This window comes from Lates calcarifer, linkage group LG3, assembly GCF_001640805.2.
Source record: "Lates calcarifer isolate ASB-BC8 linkage group LG3, TLL_Latcal_v3, whole genome shotgun sequence".
NCBI classification, from domain to species: Eukaryota; Metazoa; Chordata; class Actinopteri; family Centropomidae; genus Lates; species Lates calcarifer.
This window is the reverse complement of record NC_066835.1, coordinates 11,617,368-11,645,228: the sequence shown is the minus strand read 5'-3', so window position 1 is coordinate 11,645,228 and position 27,861 is coordinate 11,617,368. Positions and strand designations below refer to the sequence as shown.

Sequence of the window (27,861 nt, the reverse complement as noted above, 5' to 3'; positions counted from 1 at the left end):
TACTTATAGTGAAATTTAATCACATCTAACACCTTTAATTATAACTACAACAAAACCATATTCAAGAAGAGAATCATAAGTCTTCTGCTCTGGAATTTCAATCAGATTCTGTGGATGTGGATGAGTGAGGAACTAACTTCAGCTGTATGCCATCAGGCTCACCAGATGTTTCCAAAAATATTACGAGGTTAAGCTGAAATTAGTAAGGTACAGACCTGAGTTTCTACAGATTAATTGATTTCCCAGGTGGGATTTGTGACTACTGAAATACAGTTATTTATTTTCTGTGTGTTTTTTAATGAAATGCCCTAATTAATCAGCTCGTTAGTGAGGTAATTATAGTATCTGGTCAGCTCCCAACCACTGTGTGTCTTGTAACATCACCATGTGTGCAAACAAACTAAGCTAAATAATCTCTATTTCCCTGCCTGGTTGTTGTATGTTTTAAACCATTGTTTTCACACAGTCAGGTCTCCATTAGACCCCCATTATGGCACCAGCTGTGGTTGCTAGGAGATCTGCAAAACAACTGTGGAGCCTCTATAAAACTTCAATTATAGGCCTCAAAGCTTTTCTATTGATTGGCATGGTCGTTCGTTGCATTAGATGAAAGGAAACCATGAAATGCCTCCTGGAACACTGGCACTATTTTAGAGTATTCAGTTCCAACAATCAATGGAGGAAAATGTGTTTAAAATACCGTCGATGTATGCAGCACCTTTCATCCCTTCACCTTTGTTGTTCACTCTTTCTGTCTGAAAACCACCCTCCTCTCTCTCTCTCTCTCTCTCTCTCTCTCTCTCTCTCTCTCTCTCTCTCTCTCTGCATCTCCTCTAGGTGTTTATGATGAAGACAGTCAGTGGATGATCCAGGTCAACAGACTGCAGAAACTCATCGACCGCCTAGAACAAAAGGTGATGTCCTGTCTTTGAACCTCTTCATCCTCTGCTCTTCTTCTTCTTACCTTCTCTGTCTGTCTCCTCTCACCATCTCAGCCACACGCTTCCTTACACTGCTCTGTCAAATTAACCACCAAGTGGATGCACAACTATATCAACTATTAATTAGTTCGGTTCGACCCAACAACACCCTCCCACGCACAAACACATACACATATGTATAGTATACGGGAAATATCAGCTTCTCACAAGCTGATATATCTGCATGTGTTGAACGTAACGTTAAGTCTGTTGTAAAGATGTTTTAGAGCCTCGAATATGGAGCAACTTCAGAAAACTGCATGTGCCATTGTTACAGTTTTCTCAGGGTTTAGTTGAGAGGCGGCAGATGCTGGTGCATCTGGAGTTATTATTCATCATGATAATATTCATTAGATTATTTTTTTGCCTTATTTTAATAATTAATTTAATAATTTTCTGTTTTTGTTATTTATTATTTTCTTTTTTCTTATTATATTTCTTTTGTATTTCCTCATTTTTATATATTTTCTATTATATTTATATTCTTTCCTGTTATTTTTGTTCATATTGCTTTAATTTTTATTCTTTTTCACTTTGTCAATACAGCAGTTAACTATTTTTGCTATGCTTCATTTTGCTTTGGTTTACTCTTTACTATACTTCATCATTTGATGAATTCACACTCACACACTTTTGTTGAACCGGTCAGTGATGAGGGGCTGCAGGTAGACGTTGCTTCAATTAGAGGTCAACCTTCAGGCCAAAGGCGATGAGGACTGCATTGGTAGATGAGAGGGAGGAGATGGGCTTAAAAAACAATCATTAAGTCTTTAAAGCAGCTACAATTGACGTTAATTGTTGTGAATTTCCTCTTGTTCTGCAGGAGATTCGCCTGGAGCCTGTTGAGGAGGAGGTGTTGGAGAGCAAATCGGTTAGTTTACGGACTTTCATCTACTTTCCCACTGCTGCGGTGACCACTTTGTGTCACTCTGTCCTCAAACGACGGAGTGGTGTTGAAAGGGAGGCCGCGCTGATAATAAGCGCTCAGCGGTTGTCATAGCAACAGCAGGGCTGAAAGTTGTCAGAAGCGTTTTTCCCCCCTCTTCCTTTGCTCTGTCTGTCTCTGTCTTTAATCTTCCTGTTTAGGGCTCGATATTTGTTTTTTTAAGATGAGGCTCGAAGTCAATAAGAGAGTAGACACAGAGGTATGTGAGGTAGAGAGACAGAGAGAAAGAGAAGGGGAGAGAGAAATCCTTATGAAATAGCAGGCCAAATCCATTGCTCTATTGCCAGAAACAGCATTTTGCATTACAGAATATTTTATATAGTGTATTTATTATTATTTGTTTGCTTTCTTCACATGTGTAAGCCTACTGACAAATTAAATGTCAGCCAGGCTTGTGTTTGTGTACAGTGTGAGTGTGTTTTTAACTATGCTTACAAAGTACGCAGGTGTGTTTATGTTGTCATTCCCGGTTTAACCTCAATGTCCACATGCTAGAGCAAAGGAAAGCACAATTATTGCCACCCAAGCCTCATATCACTCATTTCACAGCTGAGAAACTGTCCATAGCTGTTGACTGACTCTGTGACAATCACAGCAGACAAACACAAACACTCACAGGAGAATTTCTCTTCAGCTTGAGTATCTTCCATCATAGGCACATGAAGAGGACGAGCAACAGTTGTAGCAGAAAGGGGGAATCCAAAGCCAGTTACTGAGGGACAAATTAAAGGTTAGAAATGTGGAAATGCCTTTTTCATTTGAAAATTTCACATATAACCACATGTGGTTCTTGACTATTTCAGAAGTAATACATTCACATGATGGAGATATGTGATATTTCAGATATTTTACAATGTAAAACATAAGATGTGAAACAACAGTGTCACACATAGGATCACATGCAAATCACAACTGACATGTGATATATTCACATAAAGCCAAATCTAGGAGACTCGCAAAAATACTAGTTACTAAGATTTTGACATTTATAGTTTACATCATTTTTCACAAAACTATTGTTGATAACTAGATACAAGATTCATAAACCCCAGTAAATGTGATTGTAACATCTAATACTGTCCCCACCTGACAGGAGGCAAGTGTGGCTACTGGGCCTCATTCTGCTCCAGGCTATTTAAACAGAGCACAGTGCAATGAAATCTAATGAACTGCAATTAAAACACAGTTTGAGTTCTACATATTTATTCTGTTTGACCAAAGCAGATTTGTGTCTCACAAACACACAGACTGACAGAAATAATGGCTGATGAATTTCAATCCACATGTAAATAGTTGCTATCAATATTCTCTTGATCAACTAATGAATTAATTGACTAATTGTTCACATGTGAAATATCGTTTTTACAGCTGCTGCATCTTCTTGTATGAAAGGGTTAGCAGCAGGGACATTAATGTTGTCCATAATCATTAACTGCAACTCACGATTATTTTCATTATTGATTAATATGCCAATTGTTTGAGTAATCTAGGCATTGTTTTGTTTGTTTGTAAAAATATAAGTAAATATTGAAAAATATCTAGCATATTTTCCCAGAGCCTAAAGTGATGACTTAAATGTCTTGTTATGTCAGTTGATTAACTGCAGTTCTAGATATTTCACAAGCGAAATGACTAATTTTACATGACATTTTTCATAAGGAATGGTTAATATCACACAGTACAGCAGTGAATATGGCTGAAGCCATGCATATGAATATAACATATCACTGTCATCACTAATTTGATGCAGACATCGTAGTATGTGTGTGAATTAATCAATATGCTTCAACACTGTGTGTCAGTGGGAATAAATGTGGTACGGAGAGAAAACCATTTATGACCCACAGCACAAGACTCATGTGTGATGGTGTTATTGTGTGACTGTGGGGGGGGGTTTCTATGTTTGTGAGTCAGTCTGAGTTTTACGCCATCATTTTGAGGGCATTTTGGGAACACAAGGACATTGTGGTCAGTCCTCAGAACTTTAAAAGTCTAAGGTTAGGGGTCACAACTTGGTTTTAGGGTTCAGGTTAGAACTAGGTTTATGTTAGTGTTAAGCATTTAGTTGAGGTACAGGTAAGAGGCTCTGGCATGCATTATAACAGCAACTGTCCTCACAAAGATACAAGTGTGTGTCTGTCAGTTTGTCAAAGGCTACTTTTGGGGACTATAGACCAGTTAATTGGGGAAAGCTTGTCCTACTGGGCTCAAAAGCCATGTTGCCACTTGAGAAAAAGCTGACTCTTGGGTCAGTGGTCAAGATTAAGTTAAGGGTTAAGGTTAGGCAAGTAGTGGTTATGAATATGGTTATGTCCCCAGAAGTGACCAAGATCAGTGTGTGTGTGTGTTTGTGTGTGAGCGAGCGTGTTTCTCTCAAATTAGCCACTGAGAGTCCTGAGGCATTTTTATCAGTCACACACACACATCATTAACGCATACACTGTGAGCCTTAGGCCAACGGGCAGACCATTCACTTCCTGTTTCCATCAGCCTCTCTGCCTCTGTCAACAATTCCTCATCAGCGACAGGAAATTATTTCTATTGACATAATTATACAGGTTTTCCTGTTTCTTGTCCCCTGCTGTTCACACCTTTGTACGACAAGATACAGATGCCTTTTCTCATTCAGCTACCGAGGCACATAGGTTCCAACCAGGACATTGGATTATAGATCATATAAATCTTATGATAAAAGAATCCAGTGTTCACTTTACAGTTCTGCTTTAGTCACCAGCTTTCTGTTAACACAATGAGCTGATGTGAAACCCTGCCAGAAGATTCCTGAACACCCCTCATCTCTGTCAGACTCTCTCTCCCTGAAGCAAATTCTGACCCTGTGACTTTTACATGTGTGTGTGTGTGTGTGTGTGTCTGTGTGTGTTCACAGCACATCCTGATAGTCCAGAGGCAGCTCTCGGTGCTGGAGGAGGAGCTGGAGGAGTTTCGTTTGGCTCTCAGACAGTACATGGAGTGTGCCTGCGCCCAGACTGGATGTCTACAGTCAGTTCTTATACTCTTTTTTCATTTTGTATCTGGGATTCCTGCTCTGTCATATCTTTTTTTGTTTGTTTATTTTTTTACATTTGTGCGAAGTACTGCCTGTGTAGCCAAACCCTCATATATCCATGGAGCAGCATTGTTGTCCAGAACTATTAAAAACATATAACTGAGTGTGTGTGCACAGGGCAACAATATTTTTTCTTTACAATGAACACAAGAACTCTAATTTACATTCAGCCAATCTCACATATACTTCCTGAAGTTGATGTCATGAATAAACCACTAGACCATTCAATGTGTCTTAATCCACAATAGAAAATAGTCCCCAACAAATGCGTTTGAGTAACATTAGTTAAAAGTAGGGTAAAGTGCCCAGGTGTTTTTCTGAGGAAAAAAAAATGGACAGGACATATTTGTGATGTTTGAGATGGACATTAGAGTACCACATAGTAAACATGAAGTCTATCTTCCAGGATGTCTGTAATCCATAAAACTACAGGAGGCATTAGTAACATGTTAGTCACAAAAAACAACACATGTACATGTGTGATTGGTGCATAATCTAAAGGAAAATGGCATTTTTGCCTGTAACTCAAAATCTCAATCTATTTGAATCATTTCCTCATGTTGCTTGGAAGTAGTTCTGAGCAGTGCCCTTCACATGAATATGGATTACATCAAGAATCTAATGTGCAGGCTCCCTAAATGGTCCATTTAAATCATAATCTCATTTTGAAAACTTCATGAGATTAAGAACAAATTTGAATTAATCATGAAACCTTAAAAATAGAAACTGGGTTATATTGTAATGCCCATAAGAATTTTTTGCCTCTCCTGTCAACACTTGAGACATGCTCTGGCTTTGCTTTTGCATCCAACCACAACGTGTTGTGTCAGTAGATGAAAGAACATTTGCATTTGCTTTTTCTCCAGCCAAAGATTAAACATTTCTCCATTCAGCTCTGTCACCCCACTCCTTGGTTAACTGCAGCTTTAGCAGAACAAACTGAATCACTCACAAAATACAGTCATCCTAAAGGACAGCATGATATTTATACACTTTGTCATGACCATTTCTCTAACTGCTCAGTCATGTTAACTCATTTTCATAGTTAAAATGAGACTAAAATCTGTGGCAAAACACACATAATGTGAGGGTGAAGCCACAGAAAAGATGATTTGACAGATCCACATTGCCTGCACTTAGTCAGATTGTGGAAAACAATTTAGACAGAGAGGCTGTGTTGGGGGACATGATGTGGCACATTAATTAGTGATTGCATGACTTGTGCTCTCTCTTGTTTTGCATTCGGCAGCATCGCAGTTCAGCGGCTGGCAAATGAATCACGCTTCATTCTCTATGAATTCTGGGAGCACAACAATGTGTGGAAGAAGTAAGTATTCATTTTGCACCATATGCATGATGACTAATGCACCATGGCCTGTTCACATGAATCCCAAATTATTGTCTGTGCTTAGCTTGAACTCACTGAGGGAAGGTCGGGTTCACACTGTGTTTAGTGACACTGAATCTATGAAGCTTTGATGGAACTAATAAGAAAAACATAGTGTCACTGAGACTGTAACCTCAGTGGGAACAGAGATAAAGGAGAAATTAATGATAGAAACTTTAAACTGAAATACTGTGGATACTAATATTAATCAGGATTGTCTTGCTGACTTACAATATATTAATGTCCTAACATGTGGCTATATATTTCATGTGCATATCGTGTCTAGTTTATTTGCCATAGGAAAGAAATGCACATTATTTAACCCCCAACGTGCTGAAATAAAACTTTTTAAAACACTGATTTTTCATTCAAACTGTGTATAAGAAAATAACAATATAAAGCATTCCCAGCAATAATATGTATTGAAATTGTTAACAGACTGTAATTAAAGGGAGAGAAACAACCAATTGTTGAAAGGGTTAAGGGATGAAGGCAAAATATTGCAAACAACTTACAGAGAAGGACCTTAGCTTTAATGTGGATGTGAACTGCTGACACTCTGCATTTGTATTTTTGGATTGGTATTATGTTTGTGAATGAAATTTTATGTTTTTACATGCTTTTATGCTGCAGATTGGCTTGCCTCACATTTCCCTCTGGGATGAATAAAGTGTTTGTAATTAAGCTAAACTGCCTGTTACTGCATTTGTCATCAATACGACAAACCAGTTCAGAATCAGCCTAACAAAAGCCTCTTTAGACACAGTAACAGAACAGAAGGGAGACAAATCATTGCCCAGATTACATGTGCATTGACCAAAAAAGCTAACCTGCTGCATATATCAAAGGTCCAATGTGTATATGTACATGGGGGATTACAAATATAGCTTAACACAACGGATGTAGCATTTTCCTTAAAGTTATTTTGCATGTTGTTTTTTCATTTGTTTAAACATCATGTAGCTGCTCATTATTACCATATTCCCTTAAACACATCACATACATCTTTTGACCATCTTTTGGTTCATCATTCATCTCTCCTGTACATTTCAAATTGTGAAAAACACCTCGACAATTTCCTGTTGTTAGCAAAAAAGAAAAAAAAGAAAAAGCAATCATCAACATATGAAGCCATCCATACTATCCATGAACACTAATTTAATCTTCTCATCTCTCCTGTGCAGTCACCTGCAGACCAACTACAGTAAAACCTTTCAGAGGGGGAATGTGGACTTTCTGGAAACTCCTGAGATCATAACCACCATGCTGGTTCCTGGTGAGAGCATTCACTACAGCTCCTGTCTGATTCTCACCCCATATAACACTCAAACTTATCAACACCTAATAAGATTAAACCAGTTCTCTTTGAGCAAGCTTTGTGTAACATGTTCTGCCTCAGGCCAGCAAAATGCACTTAATTTTAAATTCAAGCCAAGATATCTTTTTCAAAAAGATAACAGAATGTTATGCTCTGAGAGAAATCCCAGAATATGCAGATTAAAACCTGTGACCTGGACAAATATTGACCTTGAGAAAGTAGTTTGATGATAACTTACTCGTTTCAGAAACTTTTAACCACAACCACGTCTCTTTGCCTTCCTCAGTAGATGGAGTTGATTAGTTCTCATTTAACATAACATAACATTTTATTGAACATTTATAATATTATAATTCATAATTTAATAGTATAAATTCAAATTCATGATAAATTCAAATTCATGATGTAACTTTTGTCATTCTTTATGACAACTGAGGAACTACGGAGGAAGTGACTGAAAGCTATGAGCTAGAGCTAAGCTACAGCAAGGTGACTTGAGTTTAGTTTGTTTGTTTTGATAGATCGATATAAAATATAATTGTAGATATATATAATAAATTTAAAGCTAATTGTGTAAAAGAACACCTAAAACAGTCAAATAATTTCTCTCTTCCAAATTTGCAAATTAAATAAAAAATGTTGAGCTTTCACTACTTCATATTCATATCAATTCTGCTTCGGGTTTTTCTGCCATTTTTTCTTCCTTAATTACAATGAATTGGTCTTAATTCTATCTAACAAGCATGATCCGCTTCACGTACCCACCCACAAGGACTTGGAGCAGAGGGCACTGCTGAATAAATTTGTCACAGCTTGCATGGACACACAAATACACAATATACGCACAGAGTGCAGAGCGTGCTCAATGTCTTATTGATTGGGGTCATTTTCGGGGTCGGTGCATCTATTTTCTCTTGTGTGTCTCCTCCACAGCCTCATGGTGGGTCCTCAACAACAACTGAATTTGGACGAGCACCCTTCTCTCATTGTCACTGATGCGCGCAGAGGGCAAACAGTCACCTGTCAACACATCAGGAAGTCCACAGTGTCTCTCACACACACACAAACACACAAACTTACAAACACACACTAACTCAATACAACTTGTGAAGTCATGGTGATTAGTTTAGATTTTATGACCTCCATGTTCATAGTTAGGTGGTAGCTGAAATAGCCCTCGCGTGCATTTGTTTACATTCCTAGATGACGCCCTGATGTCCTAAAAGCAATGACCTCATCAGACCGAGACCCATCTGATGATCATCATCACTGTGTTTGACGTGACATCATCTGCAGTCCAGTGTGTGTTTGTGTGTGTGAGTGACAGAGAGAGAGAAAGAGAGAAAGAGGTATAATTGTATAAATTGTAGCAGCTCTGAGGAGCTCATTAAACCATCATTCTGTTGTTTCTGTATTCAATGTGTTAAATTCAGATAAAAATCTGTTGGTCATAAATAAAAATGATATATCGTTGTGTATGCCGTGTGGATCTCTCTCAATCTAAATGTGGAAATAACATTCAAATTCAAGATGGTAATTCATTATATTCAGCATTTCAGTTTATACTGATAACAGTGATGTGTTCTTTTGTAACAAGGAGATAAATGGCTCTACGTGTGCTTTCAGATACTGATAGCTATGGTGTAAAACTGTGGCACACTGACTCTGAGTGTGTGTTTGCAGTTTCCTAGAGATGCAATTTTCAAATGATTGCACATGGCACCACCTAGTGAACGGAGAACAGAAATGCAGCTTTTAGACAGCCTGCTAAGAATTTTTCCAGCTTTAGGAAAAGACTTCAAGGTAAATGACTACTAATTAAATGTTAGTTACCTCCAATCAGTTGTATTTAAGTTATATTTAGAAACTGAACCAAAAACCTTATGGATGTGGTCCAATCAAATTTGGTTCACAGAGGCCTGGCAGCGTAAGCAAACAGATACCAAAAACAAGGAAGAAAATAAAAGAGAAAAAATACATGACATCACTTTTTCCAGCTAGACCATATACTTCAAGCCAGTGAGAGGAGCCACAGAAAAAAACATCTATTGTGATTTTGGAAAAAATAAAATAAATAAAAATCAATGTGAGACTGTTGTTTTATTCACTCTAATCTCTCATTAATTCACATTTACAAACAGCTTAATGGTGTCCTTACTTTTATTTTATCACAAGACAATAGCAGATATCTGGACTACAATTAATGTAAATCGCGTATCTGAAACACATGTCAAACTATGACGTCACTGAATTTCGTGACTTCGACGCCACGAAATTCAGTGACGTCATTGTGACGTCACGAAATTCGCGGCTGCGAGGTTTTAAATAGAGGGCGAGGCTGCATTCAGTTTAAGTTCCACACTCCCACGAGGAGTGTGGAACGGCACACTCCTCCGGAGTGTGGAAAGCTCCGGTGACCGGATGAACGCCTTTCTCGGCTCTATCCCCGCCCTCCTTGAGTTCTTGCACCCACCGCCACGCATCCCCAGCGTTGTGCGGTGGAGGTCCGCCGGGAAGCCCGCATGCACTAGGCTCGCGGTGTTCCCGGCGGCTGAGTCCTCTTTGATGCTGAGGTTCAGAGCCAAGAGCGCATGCGGTCTGGACTTTATGCGGTAGGCTCGGTCTTTCCGTCACGGTGCCGAGCCCCCTTACAGGGGTCTTCCGGAAACTCGGAGCTTTCACGACTCCTCTCATGGAACTCGTGGTCTTTCTTTTCCTTTCCTTTCCTGTCCTGTCCTGTCCTGTCCTGTCCTTTCCTTTTCTTTCCAGACAAATCTTATCAAATCAGCTCTGAAACATTTTTAAATACTCAGAAGAGACAAAGTCCATCCATATCAGCTCAGCTGATTCATGATATTGACCATTCTATACCACCATTAATGATGTCATCAATGACGTCATTAAAGGGCTGCGTCTCAATTCAAATGAAAACATGGGAACAGCACGTGCGGTTTAGAGTAAATGGAGGAATCTGTTCTCTGTTCATCCAAAAAAAACCTTCACAGTCGACATTGCTCTTTCTTGGATCCTCAGCAATTCACCAGGAAAGTTTGAAGTTGATCAGATGAGCATTTGTTAAGAAAATGTTAATGTAGTAATCATTGATTTAGATGACATCTTTTAAACGTCACTGATTTGTACCGGTGACGTCATTGTGACGTCATGAAATTCGCGGCTGCGATGTTTTAAATAGAGGGCAAGGCTGCATTCAGTTTAACTTCCACACTCCCACGAGGAGAAGTGGAAAGCTCCGGTGACCGGATGAACGCCTTTCTCGGCTCTATCCCCGCCCTCCTTGAGTTCTTGCACCCACCGCCACGCATCCCCAGCGTGTGCGGTGGAGGTCCGCCGGGAAGCCCGCATGCACTAGGCCCGCGGTGTTCCCGGCGGCTGAGTCCTCTTTGATGCTGAGGTTCAGAGCCAAGAGCGCATGCGGTCTGGACTTTATGCGGTAGGCTCGGTCTTTCCGTCACGGTGCCGAGCCCCCTTACAGGGGTCTTCCGGAAACTCGGAGCTTTCACGACTCCTCTCACGGAACTTGTGGTCTTTCTTTTTCCTTTCCTTTCCTGTCCTGTCCTTTCCTTTCCTTTCCTTTCCTCTCCTCTCCTGTCCTGTCCTTTCCTTTTCTTTCCAGACAAATCTTATCAAATCAGCTCTGAAACATTTTTAAATTCTCAGAAGAGACAAAGTCCATCCATATCAGCTTAGCTGATTCATGATATTGACCATTCTCCAAAAAAAAAACACTTCATTGTCGACATTGCTCTTTCTTGGATCCTCAGCAATTCAATTAGAAAGTTTGAAGTCGATCCGATTGAGCATTTGTCAAGAAAATGTTGTTAATGCAGCAATCTTCTCAAAATAATAAACTACACCAGCAGCAAACAGCCACCAAATGTGAAAGTTAAAGTTATGTTCAACATGACTGTTGTTTGTATTACTGTTCATGTGTTTGAATGTAATATGTCCAAAACTGCTGACAACCAAAAAATAAACAGCCTAATAAAGGCAGTTTTTGCATTTTATTGATAAATTATCATTTTTAAAAAGACCCACAGCCATCTTATCCTTCCATCTCACACTACAGTCTTCCATGTACTGAATTTGAACTATTTACAAAGAGTATTTTTTAAATATTATTTTCTGGTTATTATTCATCATCATCATCATCATCATCATCACATTCAAAACAAGGTTAGAAGTTTGAACTGTGCCCACTGGTAAAGGTCAAGAGACAGGATGCTGAGTTAGCGTATAGCAATGCTAGCTAGCACAGAGTTCACTGGAGGTCAGCGAGTGACAATAAGCGAGGGGAGGAGGAGGGTTTATATTCTAATGCGCAGGCAGAAGGAGCAAAGACAGGAACATCATACGCTTCAGCTACCTCACTGAAACAGAAAAAAACACCACCTCAGTGACCAAAAAAAAACAAAAAAACAAGTCAACATGCAAAACGTGACTCACCATGTTTTGGGATCACTTTCCACCAGTGACAAGGCAACGAAACCGCAGTGAAGGAAGCAGGGAGGTTGGATAAGGGCGGTTCAAAATAACTCAGATGAAATGGTTATTGCTGTAGCGAGTTAAAAGCTGCATGGCACAAACAAATAAACAAGCTCCTGTTGATCTGATGCTCTTCTTGACTAATACTGGGCAGCTAAGTTGGCACACATGGGTATTTAAGGGCTATTTCTTTTAAAAACTGATCATTTCTAGAGTTAAAATCATAGAGCAATACTATGTCAGTGTACACAGGCAAGGTAAATGGTTAGAATACAGTGTGAATATGCAGCTTTATGTAGCTGGAGTTTAACTAGCAGCAAAAACAACACATACAATTGCATATAATCGTAGTGCAATGGGCAAACTGTTCTTAGGAGGTTGTCTCATTTTGGTCTGGTCAGTAACAAAAGAAATCAAGTGGGTATCATCATGTCAGTCAGGCTGCTGAAAAACAAAAACAAAATGGTCCAGAAAGACCAAATCCAGCCAGTTTGCTAAACTATCATTCTTTAAATTAAACAAGAGCCAACTCATTTTTGCATTAATCAAGAAAAATCACAGTTTTTGATTCTGTATTTTGGCAAAACCAGTGCAGGATTTGAGTCTCTGTGGACCAGCAGGAGGATTCATCAACATATAGTAGGTTTGTTCAGTGAGCTCAAAACATTCCAGACAGAAACACAACAGGATACATCTTCAACATACGTCTCTTCCAACACACACAACACCTCTTCAACATACTCCGCTGATGTTCCACTCCGCTGAACACGACCAGTTTGAAAATCTGAACGAAAAGATGAGAGAGAGAGAAAAAAAAAACTAAAAAGTGTGGTTTGTTCTTCCAGCCATGCAGGGCTGTGCCGAGCCGTGCCCGCCCTAGGCGAAGCTGTTCTCTGGGTAGCTCACTTTGATGGCTCCCCAGTAGCAGGCTCGTATCAGACAGATGAGGCCCAGCAGGTAGGCGAACGCCCAGGATACGTAGGTGGCGTTGTAACGACTGGCAAAGTCCCGAGTACCAACCTGTCAACACAGAAGAAGAAGATGAAAGACCTAGTTAACACTGAGAATAAAGAGTTTTTCTTAAATCACTGCATTCATAATGCATAGTATCTTGTAGAGACAGATGAACAAAATTAACACTTATATTTCACTGCATCTCATTAAAGTGCAGCCTTTTACAAAACAGGAAAAAAACAACTCATTCAAAGACTCGATTTCTGTGAAGGACTCTGGCTGATTCAGAGAAACTAGAACGCCTCCGCAAACCAGTCTGCTTGCAGTTAATCAGCATGTGTATTTATGAGCTATGGCCAAAAATGTGAGGTCACAGTGACCTTGACCTTTGACCTTTGGCCACTAAGGTTTAATCAGTTCACCTTTGAGTCAAAGTGACCATTTGTATTACATTTGAAGGAATTCCCTTGAGGCATTACTGAGGTATTGTGTTCACGAGAGTGGGACGGAAAGACGGATAACCTGAAAACATTATGCCTCTGGCAAAGTCTGTCACTGGCACCGAGGCTTAATAACAACACAGTGTAAAAAGCTCAGTAACGCTGAGTTAGAATATTAAGGAGTAAAATCCCACGAGATCATTTTCGTGTGATTATGTTTCTAATATGATTATACAGAGATGTGAAAGTCAGATAGTTCTTTGATGTACTGTGGAAAACTGTGAACAATGTGTGGTTGTTTGTACAAAATACAGTTACTGAACAGTTCAGTGAATTAATGGGCCAAACTGTATTAATTGTATTTATTGTAATATGATGGCAATGTAAGTGCAAAACCATTACACGGCATTATGTAATCTAACTACAACTGTCAAGCACATGTGTACATTTCCTCCTTGGTCCAGACTGAATTATCCCAACTACTGGGCTACTGCAGTACAAACAACACAAAGAAGATGAATCCATACTTACTGTTAAACCCACTCCAATGAAAATGCAGATCATTCCTATAGTTATATAAGCACAACAGCGCCTCCTGGGGAGTGCACTACCAACAGAAGATCTGCAGACAGAGATCAAGAAAAGAGGACAAAAGCATGGTCAGTATGTGAAGAGATGGTTTCAGGAGAGAAATACATTGAAACATGCAAAATGCTTTAAAATCTGGATTTGTCTTATGCCCTGGTCCTGAGGGAAATGTCATCTCATTCTGCTGTGAGTGTATCATTATGTGGATAAAGTTAAAATGACTTAAAATTAAACGTAAATATCAGAAAGCCCAGTATGAGTTAAAAGAACCCAATGCTGCCTTGGTGAACAGTCTCTCTGTCAGCGATCACATAAAGGCACTAAATGCTAAAGCTGAATATCGGAAAAAGTTCAAAGAATCCAACAAATGCTGCCTTGGGGAACAGTTAAACTATCAGTGTTCATTTTTCTGCAGTGAAGTTGAAATATTTTTCATTGGAATCCACCTGATTCTTTCTTTGTCCCACCCTTTTTCCCTGTGATCTCACTCATATCTTGTGAGCCAAAAAAAAAAAAAAGAAAATCCTCTCACTTCCCATTACACATGAAAGCACCAGAGGCCGGTCATATGTGCAGCTCCCAACAACTTCAGCTCCCTCCAGACTCCATGCAAACACATGCTCAAGTCAACTGCTCTTAAGCAGCAGACCAGCATCAGTTTTTTTTTCCTTTCACTATTACTTTACTTTACTCCCCCCTCTCTGCTCTCACATGCCTCTCATGTGATGGGACTCAAGCATTCTTCAGGAATTGCTGGTATTCAGATGGCTTAGGGGAGCCTGATCACCTGATCATCCTGCCTTCTCCTTTAAACTCTCTCCTCCTGCTTTCACGTTTCTTCTTTGTTCAACTCGCTGTTTACATTTATCACTCCCTGACCACCTCATTCATTTGACCTGTGACCATATATGGAGCCCTTTTTCCTATCTTATATCCTAAGCTGCTGGGAGTGTGCTGGATTTCCCCTGGCATTTAAAACAAATAAACATCACTTGCAAAACAGGAATTAATCAGAAATGACTGTGTGTTTACCAGTGTAGTTTGGGGACTTTTCTTTGGAAAGCTGCTACCACATCAGAGGTATCAGTTCCTTATGCATTAAATGTAAAATCTCATCACATGGCACCGATATAACTCAACCACCACTGATTTGATTTCTGTTCTGATAAGGGAGAGAAACTGATTTTATGGAAATAAAATGAGAGGAAGAAAGATGGAGGGGAAAAAGGGATGGAAACACACACTGACAAGACATAAAATATGAGAGATTTTACACAGAAAGATATAAAAGGGGAGTCAAAGATCTCTATATTTGCAGCTCAGTACAGGTACTGGCTGGGTAGATTTAATGGTCTTCCAGGTTTTGCTTGTTGTTGATTTAGGTGAGACTGAAAGTCCATTTTGTGCTTTACTTCTCATCATCCAGTGACTTCATTCATGATCATTTCTAGTAAAATTCCTATCATTTCTTCTTACTTGCTTATATCTGGTTGGATGATTACAAAAAGAGTTTTTTTTTGGGGGGGGGGGGGTTGTAAAGTTTGACAGAGGAGACAGACATGTAATGTTAATCCAACGCTACTGTATAATGTATATGTGCAGGAAACAAATAATTACTACAAGTGAAAATTAAGACAGGTAAATATAAACAGAGACAAAAGACATGGGTAGAGAGGTAAATAGAGATACACCATGAAATGAAATGAATAGAATGAAAGGGATGCAGGGATATGAGACAGAGACAGAGGCAATGACAACATGTTTTGGCTGCAGCCTTGTTATTCTGATGCATCATGTCTGGTGTCCCCGCATATCTACTTCCCCTGGCCAGATACTGTTCATATCATCACTCTCAGACATACACTTCCCAGTCCTCTCCCACTATTGCTCTACCTTACTGTGGCCTTCCTGTCCTATTACCATTATATGAATTGAGGCCAAGCTTTAATTCCTGTCACACCTCTAGATTAAGCCCCCCACCCCCTCTCCATCCACCAACCCCTCCTTCCAAGAACAACAAGTCCAGACCTCTAAAGCTCGGCATCTGACCACAATGAATTTATCCATAAAGTAAGCACTCAACATCTACTCCCAAGACATAAACCAGAGTGCTGGGAGTTAAAGTATTTACATCTATGACAGGCTGAATGATATCAAACCACACACCTACATGGCTGAGGGTTGATGCCAATGCAGAAGTGGAACACTGGTGCCTTTTTTTTAAACAATAAGTTAGTGCTTTAAGCATTCAGCTTCCTCTAATGCACAGTATGTCCTGGTAAATTACTGCTCCAATAAGATCAAGGTAGAAACTTTAAAGCTGGATATGTTGGAACATGTTCACTTTAATGTGGCAGGTCTCTAACCAAACATAAGCTCCACACAAATGTTGTCCAAATTTACATTTTTCTAGCTCCAACTACTGACAAAATGGCAGTGGAGTGCAAAACCAAAGCTGAGCTACAACAGGTCCTTTCAGAAAGCAAGAGTGACAGTGTTTTTTCTGGTTAATGGCTTACACCCACCCAGTATCTCCGGCAGGGCTGTAATGTATTCATGTTTCAGGGCTTAAAAGACCAAACCAGTGATTTTGCATGTTTTGATTCAACTTTGCACACACTGTCTGTTTAAAGCGTGAAAAGGCAATAGAAAATAAACTGAATATAAAGTCTGCCTTTCACACAAGACGAGTAATGTGTCGAGCACCACATGTAAAAGCAGAAATTGTTTCTGTGACCTTTGTGTTAACTGTGTTAAATGGAAGATTGGCGGACTCACATTTTTTTGCAGTGGGGACACTTGGCTAGCGTATTAAACCGAAGCTCCATCCACTGTGAGGAAACAGAAAAAATGAGCACCGTTAGGAGTATAAAGGGGCATGCACACACATCAACAAAGAAATGTCACAACTCACTACAATCCTACTGCACTTCAAGAACAATCATCAGAGCACTTACGGGGTATGATTTTACATGATCGGTTATGATGGTTTGCAACTTGTAAATCTATTAATTACTCCTGTATTAGAGAAAATATCAAAGAGTTAGAAGGCCATATGACTAAATCAGCACCTTAAATCATTCTTATAATATGTTAGTTGTGGTTGTCAATATACAATTGTGTCATAAAGGGTTCTGAAGTTAAAAAAGCAGTGTTATGTAAATGCTCATCCCATCACAGATCAGCATAATTAGCAGGTCCTATTGACACAAGTTCAATATGTGACTTTTGACATCTGGCTTCAGTGAAGGAATGGTAATTTAAAATGGCGGTTTTCAAAGTGCAACCACACAGCTGAGTTCTAAAAAATGCACTGACTTCTAGGCCAAAGGAAGAGATTCAAGAACGTCCTCTGCATTAAATATCAAACTGTGTTTGACTGAGCCAGAGCCAGATGTGCACAAAGTCATATTACCACCGGTGTAAATAAGGCCACAGATTGAATAGGAGCAGTGTTAGCACTGTTGTTAATATCTCTGCCAGTATAACCAGCTTTCTCAACCTGTAGTGGTGCTGGGGGAGAGCCATCGCTGGGGAAGCCAGACATTGGCTGGGATGACCTGGCGTCCTCACTGCCCTACAGACGCCGCAAGTAACAACGTGCACACGTTAAGAGGTCAATACCACGGATTTTGACGATCCGAGCTCGTGTCATACTCACTCAGTACCTCACGCTCTGCATCGCTCTTTTAACTTTTTAATAAAAGTCTGAGGTATTAAACTCAAAGAAAGTGAACATATCATGTGTCAGAAGTACTGATAGTATCTTCAGCCCTGGGTGGCAAGAAGACAATTTCATTTAAGATGACAACTGATCTGCAAAAAGCTGGTATAGCTGCAGGTTAGACAGATAAACTTAATTTCTTGTGACACGGTGTGGCCACACTGCAGTTAAGTGGTACTTGGGGACATTTGATGAGCCAGACGAGGAAGGGAAACATGCAACAAATGCATGCCAGCCACTTGCAGACAGATAAAAGACTGTTTAACAGAATAGAGACGTGGTACTGGCTTTTATTTGGGCTTGGGACTGACTTGAATAAGCTTTTCACCGATACCAGCTCTGTGCATATAAAGGAAAGCAAGCTAAGAGTCCTGACATGACTACACACTCCAGGTTATAATACTTCAGCAAATCCAGTAGCATCCTATCACTGGACACCCTGATATATGATGTGGCTCACGTGATTATTTATACCCACACACCAACAACAGCACAGCAACAAAATTCTGCATGAACAACATCTGTGATTGGTTAAAGTGGTGTCGTGTCTTGGTAGCTTTACGTACTAGGAAGGTGTTGCCACAGTGACCGCAGACCACCCTCATCCCCTCAGGTTGGATGGGCAGCGCCGGCTGGGCAGGTTGCTCCTCTGGGATCACCATCACCGGGCTCAGGTTAATAATGCGTCTGCTGTCGTATTCAACACAAACCAGGAGAGGGTTATAACAGTTTCTGATATAAAACTATATAAAGGGCTTTATTTACACCATAAAAGTCGACCAGCATTTTCTCAGAGCCTCAAATTCAGCTTTACAGTCTGAGCTTGTCTGCCTGTCACCTACCAATTTGGTCGAGGGCATCCTATCCTCCTGGACGTGTCTTTACAGATGAGCAGGCAGTTACAGGGACACCTCACATACTTCTTCCCCGTTGGGGGGTTCTTGATGGGCTGGAAGGAAGACAGCATATAAAACTCCCAGCCTGCTAGAAACTACCAGTCTGATACAGAGCATAAACACATAGACACGGAGGAGGAGAGCAGTTGATTTAAAATACTGCAGAGGTGACACAGCAAAGCCTTTCAGAGCTAACAGGGTGGAAAAAGAGATGTGCAAAATCAATAGCTTTGCTTTTAATCTTTGAAATATATATTAGCTCATCCATCAGCTTCAAATGGTCATATTATGTCCTATGTCATGCTGTAATTTGAAAAGCATTTCTAAAGCCTGTGGGAGCTACCATGTCATGCTTTGAGCTGTTTATGTCTACTTACAATGGGCGGGCCAATGGCGCAAACTATTGTGCTTTGCAAAGAATAGTCCAAAAGTAGATCACAGAAAGCATTTTGGATATTGCTCCAGCTTCAGATTTGCAGTGTCTGTGCTGTCTGGTGAACCTGTGCTGATATATGATGCAAAGACTGAGGGCCAGAAACTGTTCACTGTGTACTGTTTTGTTCCAGAGCAACAGAATATCATGTGGCTACTGTATGCTGATGCATTAGTGCCACAGATATCAGACGTGACAGTTCCCACCTGAGTGTTTGTTCATTCATTGGTTTCTCCTCTGACAGCTCCACAAAAGCATTTTAGTCACTCAGCCTGAGACACAGGTGACACATTCAAGTCATATGGAGCACTTCCCACTGGACTGACTGTGACAGATGTCTACATCAACATCTGGTCAGGGCTCCAATGGTGGACATTATAAAGATGAAAAACAGTCAATAAGCTGGTGACCAAGGCAAGCAGCTTCTCTCGTGATCACTGACAAATCACATGATTTATCAAACTAAATGATGCTGCACAGTGAAACAGAACTCAGGCTGCAGCTGGACGTGACTATCACACTAGAAAATGTGTGTGTGATCAGATTGCCAGAAAGATGAATAGAGGGGAGGAGAGAAGAAGAATGACAGGCAGTTTAAACAAAACAGAAGACTTAATGTCTTTATTCAACTCGACAGACTATCACAACTCCACCATGTTGACACCAGCACTCATTTATAAAGCCGCAAAACGACAGCCTCCACTTACTGTAGCTTCATTGCAGACTGTGCACTTGACCACGTGCTGATGCAGCTTCCCATCCAGGTTGATGAGCGACTGGCATACGCGGCAGTTGATGACAGGCACACCGCCGGCGTCGGGGCTGGCGATGGCTGTGTAAGGAGGAGGTAGTTCGGCTTTGAGAAGGGGAGGGCAAAGCACACAACACACAAGCCAGCTGTTAATCGCATGCATCTAGAAAACTTCACGAACAAAAAAATGGAGTTTTGTATCATGTGGGGAAAATAAAAGCTCTGATAGAAGACAAGTCATTTGGGCACAGTGCATCAAGGTGCAGCTTTAGACTTCTAAAGAAGTCTGACAACACATCTTTCAAATCTTCACTTCTGGTCTTATAGTTCAATAAATTAAGGTAATAAAAACTGAAAACAGGTATACCCACGTGCTCTCCCAGCCATAAAATAATAAATCAATGTCAGAACAGATTATAGAAGAGGGAAAATCTTAGCTATATTATTATGAAAATATAACCTATCTTTGTGAATATACAGTACGTGTAGGATCAGTTTAGGAGCAGCTACATGTTATGGAGTGTTATATGGACAACGTTGATACCACTGTGGAAATAAACTACCCATTCATCATGTGGATAAAACACAATAATAATACAAAAACAATATCTGATATTTCTTCAAATAATCTAGTTATTGATGGGAGATGAAGGATTACATGTTTTTCACTTCTTGACAGTTACTTTCCAGTCAAATCTTCCTTAAAATCACGTATTGTATAACATATATAATATCTAATGACAAGACGAAATGGTCAGGTTTTGCCTGGAAACGTGGGAAATATCTCCGCTGATCCTATGTGCAGTTATGCTCCACGACAACGTAAGTGCTCTTTCTCCATTCACGGTTTTCCAGGCTTAACTCCCGCTCATACTGTATGCAAACCCATGACAGCCTGTGTATGGCTGGGATTGCTCAACACGTGACTCTTCTCTCTTTGTCAGGGGCCAAGCTCCGCTCTGTATGTTTAAGAAATAAACAATGGGCCCTTTTAGATACCAAAGTGACGGCGTAAAAATCCACTCACTGCCAAGCTGCAGACAAAGTTAACATGTAACATACAGTACGAGCCAGTCACAGGCTGATGATGTGAGGTTATGGCATTTTGAATCCATATTAGTGTGTTATAATGTAACATTTGAGCCTCTATAATGGTAGATAATATGATGCAATTTACATATACGCACACATATATGATAACATAACATCTGTAACAACTGTGAAGACGCCATGAAACAAAGATAAAATGTCTAACAGGCAGATTTAAAAATGCATTCTTCTACCTTTGAGACTGAAAAGGAAACTTTTATCCATGATTAAGATGTGTCAGAGCTAATGAGGCTAATAAACATCTGACCAATTTCATTGAGAAACCCTGAGAAGCCTTGAATGGCCAGGCCAACGATTAATCTTTTATGGTCCATAAACAATTGTAATCAGCATGATCAAATAGCTGGCCGTTACAGACTTAAAGATTTTCTCTCTATGTCTGAAAGAACCACTGTGACTTGACTACAATAACCCGTCAAATGAACTCTGTGCTGTTTAATCCCACCTTGCGTAATTAGTCTACATTCCGTGTGATTTTCAGGGTTTTTAACTTAATCCATAGACTTGGACTAGTCATTACCTTTAATACTACTGTCTCTCTGCAATCTTAAATAAACTAAGTAATCTGCATTGAGCAAATTTCAATTACCCATCCATTATTTTTACAATTAGTAATTTAATTGCTAATCTGGCATCGTCAAGTATCTAAAGCAGGAAAAAAATCCTCATATTTTTAGAAGCTGAAACCAGAAGAACTGTAAGGTGGTTTTCCTCTATAATGATTAAAATGGCTAATGTATCATAAAAATTGTAATTTCCTATCAACTGACTAAACAATAAATAGACTAATTGTGTCAAAAATTAGAGACAATACAGCACTAATGACAGAAAAGGCTTTTCTATCCATGTATACAGATACATTACTTCTTCAGATAATAACTGAATTAATTACCTAATGTGGTCCAATCACAAACTCTGTTGCCCCATAACCAATTTCCTTATTACCTCACTCTGAATGAGATAATGGGACGAGTTAACAGGTAAACGAGCCTGGCTCTGAGATTCAGAAACAACCAGCTGACACCACAGGGACAGATGGGACACCCCCGTCTACATTTGGGCGAACCTGGCTAGAAATAACAACCAGAGCATGCCAAAGGCTGAACACTCATACTGTGTTTAGGCAGCACATAGTGCCGCTTATTACAAAACACCCAGATGAGTCATCCTCTACTAAGTTGTGTTAATCCAAGATGTAATAGAGTATTCAGATCTTGGCTGTATTTTCCTCTTTGATCTTGAATCAATCCTGAATCTTGATCCTTGAATGCAAACGCAGTCTGCACTTCTCTCTGTAATCAGCCACCATCAGTTTCTCCCTTGGCCCTGTGCACTAGGAGTCGTCCTAATGCATGGCTGAAACTGAATATAGCAGCTATAGGTTTTCACTCGCTGCCCTCGGAGCCAGAGGTAAGACGAGAAGACGCTTTACTACAACCACCAGCAGCACCACAACACACAGCCACCATCACGTCCTGCCAAGCTGGTGCCATCGCTGACTGGATGATTGTGGAACTCTGTGGTCCTGTGGTGAAGAGCTAGCAGCTAACTGAGGAGCTGGCATGCAGACACCAGCTGCTCAAAGAAATTTTCATATCTTTGATTCTGTTTTTCGACAGAAACAAATCTCTCCAAGATCACAAGACAGGGTTGGTGTTATGCTATATTTTTCTTATTGTCAATAACACCGGAAACCTGCAACATGTTAGTCCGTCTCTTGTTACTGTCTTCCTTGCCTAGTCTGTGGCTCTTAGCCCCAAACAGATGCCTTCCTGCTGAAAATCTTTTTAAAAAACAGACACAAATTCAAAGTCCCATTTTTAAAAAGGCTCAGCAATCTCCTAAAACAGCTGGGCACCGACACTTTTAGCAAACATTACTCAAATAGCAGCAAATATTTACTAGTTTGGGAGCTATTTTTTGCTGCAGATTATTGACACATTTGCTGCTCCAGTGTATCAAATTGATATCATGATATTAAATTAATATCACGATACTGCAAAAAAAACAGCGATATTTACAATGATATAAATGGCAATTAGAATTACTTTTATTATTACTTTGAGTTTTTCCTCACACATTCCCTCCTGAATGTGACTGATTGAGCTGTTTGCCTGCATTTTTGAAGCAGTAAAAACTCAGCTTTCCCTTTTCTGACATAGCGCCTTGTTGCCCTGAATAATAACCATAAAGAGAACACATGACGTGGTGACCTCATGATCTTGTCTCATAAAGGTTTCTGTTTTACAGCTACTTCCAAATAAGAGAGGCAACTCACTTTTAACCATGTGCATTGCTGTAATCATGACATGGAAAAAGGTCAGAAATAAAACTCTTAATATTGTTAATATGATATGATTCGTTTTGTATCATGCTAAGATTTACTCCAGGTTTCATATACAGTATGATACAGCACCTATACAACCGTGGCCCATTTACTGGGACTGACTCAACATAAACTACACTGCCCATTTTCATGCTAATGCTGGAGGAACACGTCACTTACTGAGTCACTCAGCAGTGTGGCTCAATTAACGATGTCCTTGTAATACTTTCTGAACAACAATGGAGGTCTAAGACCCAGACGAATATCACACATCACGCTAGATTTATTGACAGTGAGAAAACTATAGAATATCACCAGCCTTATCATTTATATGGATAACAGGGTCTTCTATCACTGCAGCACAGTACTGGATGAGTAAATGTTGCAGATGACTTAGGCCTTTGCAACTATGCCTGCTATAATGTGAATAAAATGTGCAGTTTGACAGTATACTGTATATCAGTAAAGCCCTGTCTTCCAGCGAAAGTAAAACTGAGGAATTCATTTATCACTGTCAAGATTAAAAGAGCCTCACACAGGCTTTTGATGCAGTCAATTTTTTCTGCCATTCAAGCGTAGAAATATCGAGCAAGTGGCAACAAAATCCAAGGTCACTGGTCTCCGCCCCTCCCCAACATCAAACAGTGAATCTCCACCTGTTACTGCACTGCACTGACAGTGAACAAATGTTCATCAAGTAAAAGGAGCCATGATTCTACAGAAAATATGAAGGAAATCAATACAGAGGTTTGCAGTCACTTTCACAAATAGCAGCTTTACGCTGTAACAACAAAAGCTCATATCGTGTCATTACAGTCAAAATATCTCAAGAAAACATCTCAGTTTTGGCATCGTCTGCTCAAATTAATCCACCGTACAAACTGGCTGATGGAGGATTGTCACTCGACAAACCCAAAGAAACTGGAATTAGCCATAATCTAAACAGCAGAGAGAGAGAGACAGGGGAGAAACTAGGCCATGAAAACATACCGACACTCATTCAAGCTTTTACAGTTATTGCTGTAAAATCTAAACAGTTTCATTACCTACAGTCCAGCGTTAAAGTCTTTATGATTAATCATGTGGTAAATTCTGTAAGATTAGAACACTTCGGAACAACAAGATGTTCATTTCGGACCTTTGTTTGCTTGATATTAGCCATTTGTCCTGAACTGCCCTCTAAAAGAGTATTACACGGTCAATGAATCCATTCATTTGCAGCAAAACAACCTGGGAAAACAAATGCTGTATGGCAAAAACCTGTGACAAAAAGATACAATCAGAGTGCATGGAGATAAATTAAATTCAGATTTTATGTTAATGTTAGCTCAAAATTAGAAATCTGTTAAGTCACCAAAATAAGACGTAAAATAAGACATAATCCTCTGACATGAGAATCAGATCTGGATGTTTCTGTAGAAGAAACACCAGGAGGAAACCTTTCTAAAGCGAAGCCTCCAGAAAAAAAACAACAACATGTGTGATCACATAAGGATCCAGCTTAAAAATGGAATTAGCTCCTCTGCTACATGAATTCAGAATCTGATCAGATGAAAGTCAGTGCAAAAGCCAGTCCTGACAGCAGCTTCCAGACTCGGTGGTTAGGGGGATTTATGCGCTGTAATTGCCTGGGTCATTCAGCTCTGCATGCATTATGATACTGTAACCTACATTCTGCTGTTTACTAAGCAAAATGTGGACACTGTGTCAGCTTTCAGGCAGTAAATGCTCATGTTTTCTTCACTGTATGAAAGACGCAAAACATGCAAGAGTATTCAAGCTGCCTTTACAGGATCAAGACCAAATATTAGTTGTGTGCAGTCCCATATTCATGCAACTGAGCAAACTGACGGCTACTATCACATACATGGCACATTATAGCATTCAAATCATGTCGAGCTATAGATTTGGCCCTTTCCACAGAGGACACATCTGGGCATTTTGTTGACTTGCAGCTGGGACAAAAGGCTGCTCGCCTGCCTTCATCTGCAATGGGTCATTTCTCCCTCCCTCCCCGTCAATCAACAACCCGCAAAAAGAGGTGAAGCCTCGCCATGCCACATCACGACTCGTATCATATTTTTTTGGTGAGGTGAAGACCCAAGACATGAACAGGCCCCGGTGTGTCGTGATGTAAGCATTTCTGCAGTAAATAAAAAAACAGAGGCTGGTGTTATTGTAGGCCCCTCTCTTCTCTAACCCACTGCTCCAGTTCTCACAGAGGAAGCTCCACCTTTTTCTCAGCTGCCGACTGATTTTTCCAACCGATGCCCTTGCCTTTCATTGCCTTGCATTGCTTCGCCTTGCTGCATTTTTATTTACGCACTTGCACGAACTCGATACGCCCAAAAATGATTCAGCATGCAGGCAGCGAGGGCTTGGGGGAGGGGGGGGGGGGTCCTCGCTCTCGCTCCTCTACATGCCGTGTGTTTACCTCGGGGACTTGAATCCTGCAGGTACGGGGGAGCAGTGGGGGTCACATTCTCGGAGTTGGGGCCCGACAGCAGCGGAGATCGCTCGTCCATGCCGTCGGAGGCCATGTCGTTAAACCGCGGACCGACAGAGAGAGAGAGGGAGAGAAGTGACGGGCAGAGGCGGCTGGGAAGGAAGAGAAGGAGGAGGAGGTGGCTCCTGGCTGCACCGAGTCTTCACTCAGCACGGAGGAGCAACCAGCGGCTTGTTGTTGGTGCCGAGTTGCTCCGGTCCAGCAGCCCTGGTGACGGCAGCCTGGAGGAGGAGCTCCGCGGTGCTTCCCCGCCCCTCACTAACATGGCCCTGGGCATGGGCAGTGCTCATGTGCTGTAATGATGGAGCTAAACCCCGCACACAGACACTGTGATGGAATTTTGTTTGGGGAAAAAAACTTTAAATGAAATAAATATTTTATTTGGGCTATAACTTAAGTTTATTGCACATTTACGGGCTAAAAGGCCCCAGACCCATATAGAAGCAGGACAACTATATTGGAAAAGATATTCTAAAAAACACACATGAAACATCAGTGTAGTCGCTTTGCATCTCTTTATGATCACTGTGTTTCTTTGTGATCATTTTGTGCCTCTGTGTTGGTTGTTTTACGTCTCTCTGAGGTCATTTTCAGTCTGTTTGAGCTTGTTTTGCCTCCTTCAGTTCATTTGAGCATCTTTCCAACAACAAGCCTTGGCTCCTGCTGAACCACCTCAGGCCCCGGGGCGTGTGCCCAGTAGGCCCATTCAGTAATCCATCCACGAGCCTTGTGAACACGTGCACAAGATTATTTGAATTATTGGGATATGTGGGTTTTAGCCTATGAATTATAAAATCCTGCTTGGGTTCCAAACAAACAGATCAAACTTCAGTGTCTTTGATGACGGAGGGAAAAAAAAAAACAGCAAAGCAACAGTTTCCAGTCTTTGCCACTAGATGTCTGTGCAGGATAACTGAGGTCCAGGCCTGTGAGGTCCATCAACATTAGTAGCATAATTTATGATCTGGATGAAGACAGAGGTATTTTTATTCTATTGGCAGTGTCACAGTAGGACACTGGATTTGAAATGAAACAGTGACTTTATGTTTTTTATGCTCTACCTCATCACCTCTTTTTAGGTGACTGTAGATATTTTAGGTATGTGATTAAAGGTGCTATATGTAAGTTTTTACTATCAGTACATACCTTACCTTGGCACAGCTGTTTAGTTACCAAGAGCTTCAGTCATCGTTGCATCCTACAAGAGGTTAGAATACGTCCTCTGGTCAGCGCTACTTCTTTGTCCTCTCATGTCGGCTGAGGGCAGAGTGGACGCAGCAGAGACCCACTATCACAAAGTGGGATTAGGAGACAGGATGGATTGGGCCTGTATTGGTTAGCATGCCAACCTAAGCAGAAGAAAGAAGAGATAGAAATATGTTACTGCTCACACTGGCTACATAGCGATAGCAAAAACTTACATATAGCACCTGAGTGAGAAAATGCTGATGACCAAAAATACAAAATGTAAACAGAATGAATAAGGAACATGATGAATCTAAAATACAGGGAACTATTTATAAAATAGTCACAATGTGCAAGTTTTCAGTTGTCAAATATTAAGTCCCTAAAGTTCACTAAACATCAGTTCAGCAAGCTGCTTTTTCTGATTCATTCATATTTAATCACAGGTTTTTATGGTTTGTTATGAGTGTTTTTTGTTATATTTGATTTTCCTGTTGGCATTATGCTTCTATGGGGCCTATTTTCTGTCCTGGTGTGTTTCATCTGTTGTAGTTGGTGCGACCAGATTGGCTGAGCAGTGTCATGGTGCAGGAATTTGAAAGTTGAACCTGGTTCAGTCTATTTCAAAATGCAAAGTGCTGCAGCAAAGAGCTCACACAACAACAGTAAACCAGACTGTAGTGTTACTGTATCTTCCTGGCCGTTTAGCCTGATATACTTCAGAACTGAGTCAAAACATGACTCAAA

The 27,861-nt window shown here is 40.4% G+C and overlaps 2 protein-coding genes across 6 annotated transcripts in view; one reads left to right on the top strand and one right to left on the bottom strand.

The window, feature by feature from the left end:
- necab1 (N-terminal EF-hand calcium binding protein 1) overlaps nucleotides 1-11,273 on the top strand; it is a 29,535-nt gene extending 18,262 nt beyond the window's left edge. Inside the window, exons 8-13 of the mRNA XM_018698100.2 lie at nucleotides 838-914; nucleotides 1,804-1,851; nucleotides 4,814-4,926; nucleotides 6,243-6,320; nucleotides 7,565-7,656; nucleotides 8,632-11,273. Coding sequence (XP_018553616.1) covers nucleotides 838-914; nucleotides 1,804-1,851; nucleotides 4,814-4,926; nucleotides 6,243-6,320; nucleotides 7,565-7,656; nucleotides 8,632-8,660 — 437 coding nt within the window. The 3' untranslated portion in view covers nucleotides 8,661-11,273. The remainder of the gene's footprint in view (nucleotides 1-837; nucleotides 915-1,803; nucleotides 1,852-4,813; nucleotides 4,927-6,242; nucleotides 6,321-7,564; nucleotides 7,657-8,631) is intronic.
- On the bottom strand, nucleotides 2,558-26,316 carry pip4p2 (phosphatidylinositol-4,5-bisphosphate 4-phosphatase 2). 5 transcript variants are annotated; one of them, XR_007809423.1, is made up of 9 exons: nucleotides 25,858-26,314; nucleotides 19,944-20,092; nucleotides 18,750-18,856; nucleotides 18,474-18,597; nucleotides 17,686-17,760; nucleotides 16,962-17,014; nucleotides 14,127-14,217; nucleotides 12,163-13,221; nucleotides 2,558-2,638 (listed from the first exon to the last, which is right to left on the bottom strand). XR_007809423.1 is itself a non-coding variant. In XM_051066862.1 (8 exons), the coding sequence occupies exons 1-8, from the start codon at nucleotides 25,961-25,963 to the stop codon at nucleotides 13,078-13,080; spliced, it is 825 nt and encodes a 274-aa protein (XP_050922819.1). In that variant the 5' UTR covers nucleotides 25,964-26,316; the 3' UTR covers nucleotides 11,702-13,077. The 5 variants fall into 5 exon arrangements, 3 of the variants coding, with proteins under 3 accessions (XP_050922819.1, XP_050922818.1, XP_018553549.1); XR_007809422.1 differs by lacking the exon at nucleotides 2,558-2,638 and adding an exon at nucleotides 11,702-12,086; XM_051066862.1 differs by lacking the exon at nucleotides 2,558-2,638 and having other exon boundaries at nucleotides 11,702-13,221; nucleotides 19,944-20,068; nucleotides 25,858-26,316.
- Between the last annotated feature and the right edge of the window lie 1,545 nt (nucleotides 26,317-27,861).

Excerpts from the sequence above, each read along its gene's own strand:
- pip4p2 (XM_051066861.1), bottom strand. The coding sequence starts at position 25,963 with ATGGCCTCCGACGGCATGGACGAGCGATCTCCGCTGCTGTCGGGCCCC. Across the intron at positions 20,093-25,857 it reads GCAGGATTCAAGTCCCCGAG|CCGAACTACCTCCTCCTTAC; the intron begins GTAAACACACGG and ends CCCTTCTCAAAG. Across the intron at positions 18,598-18,749 it reads GGATGCCCTCGACCAAATTG|CAGACGCATTATTAACCTGA; the intron begins GTAGGTGACAGG and ends TGAATACGACAG.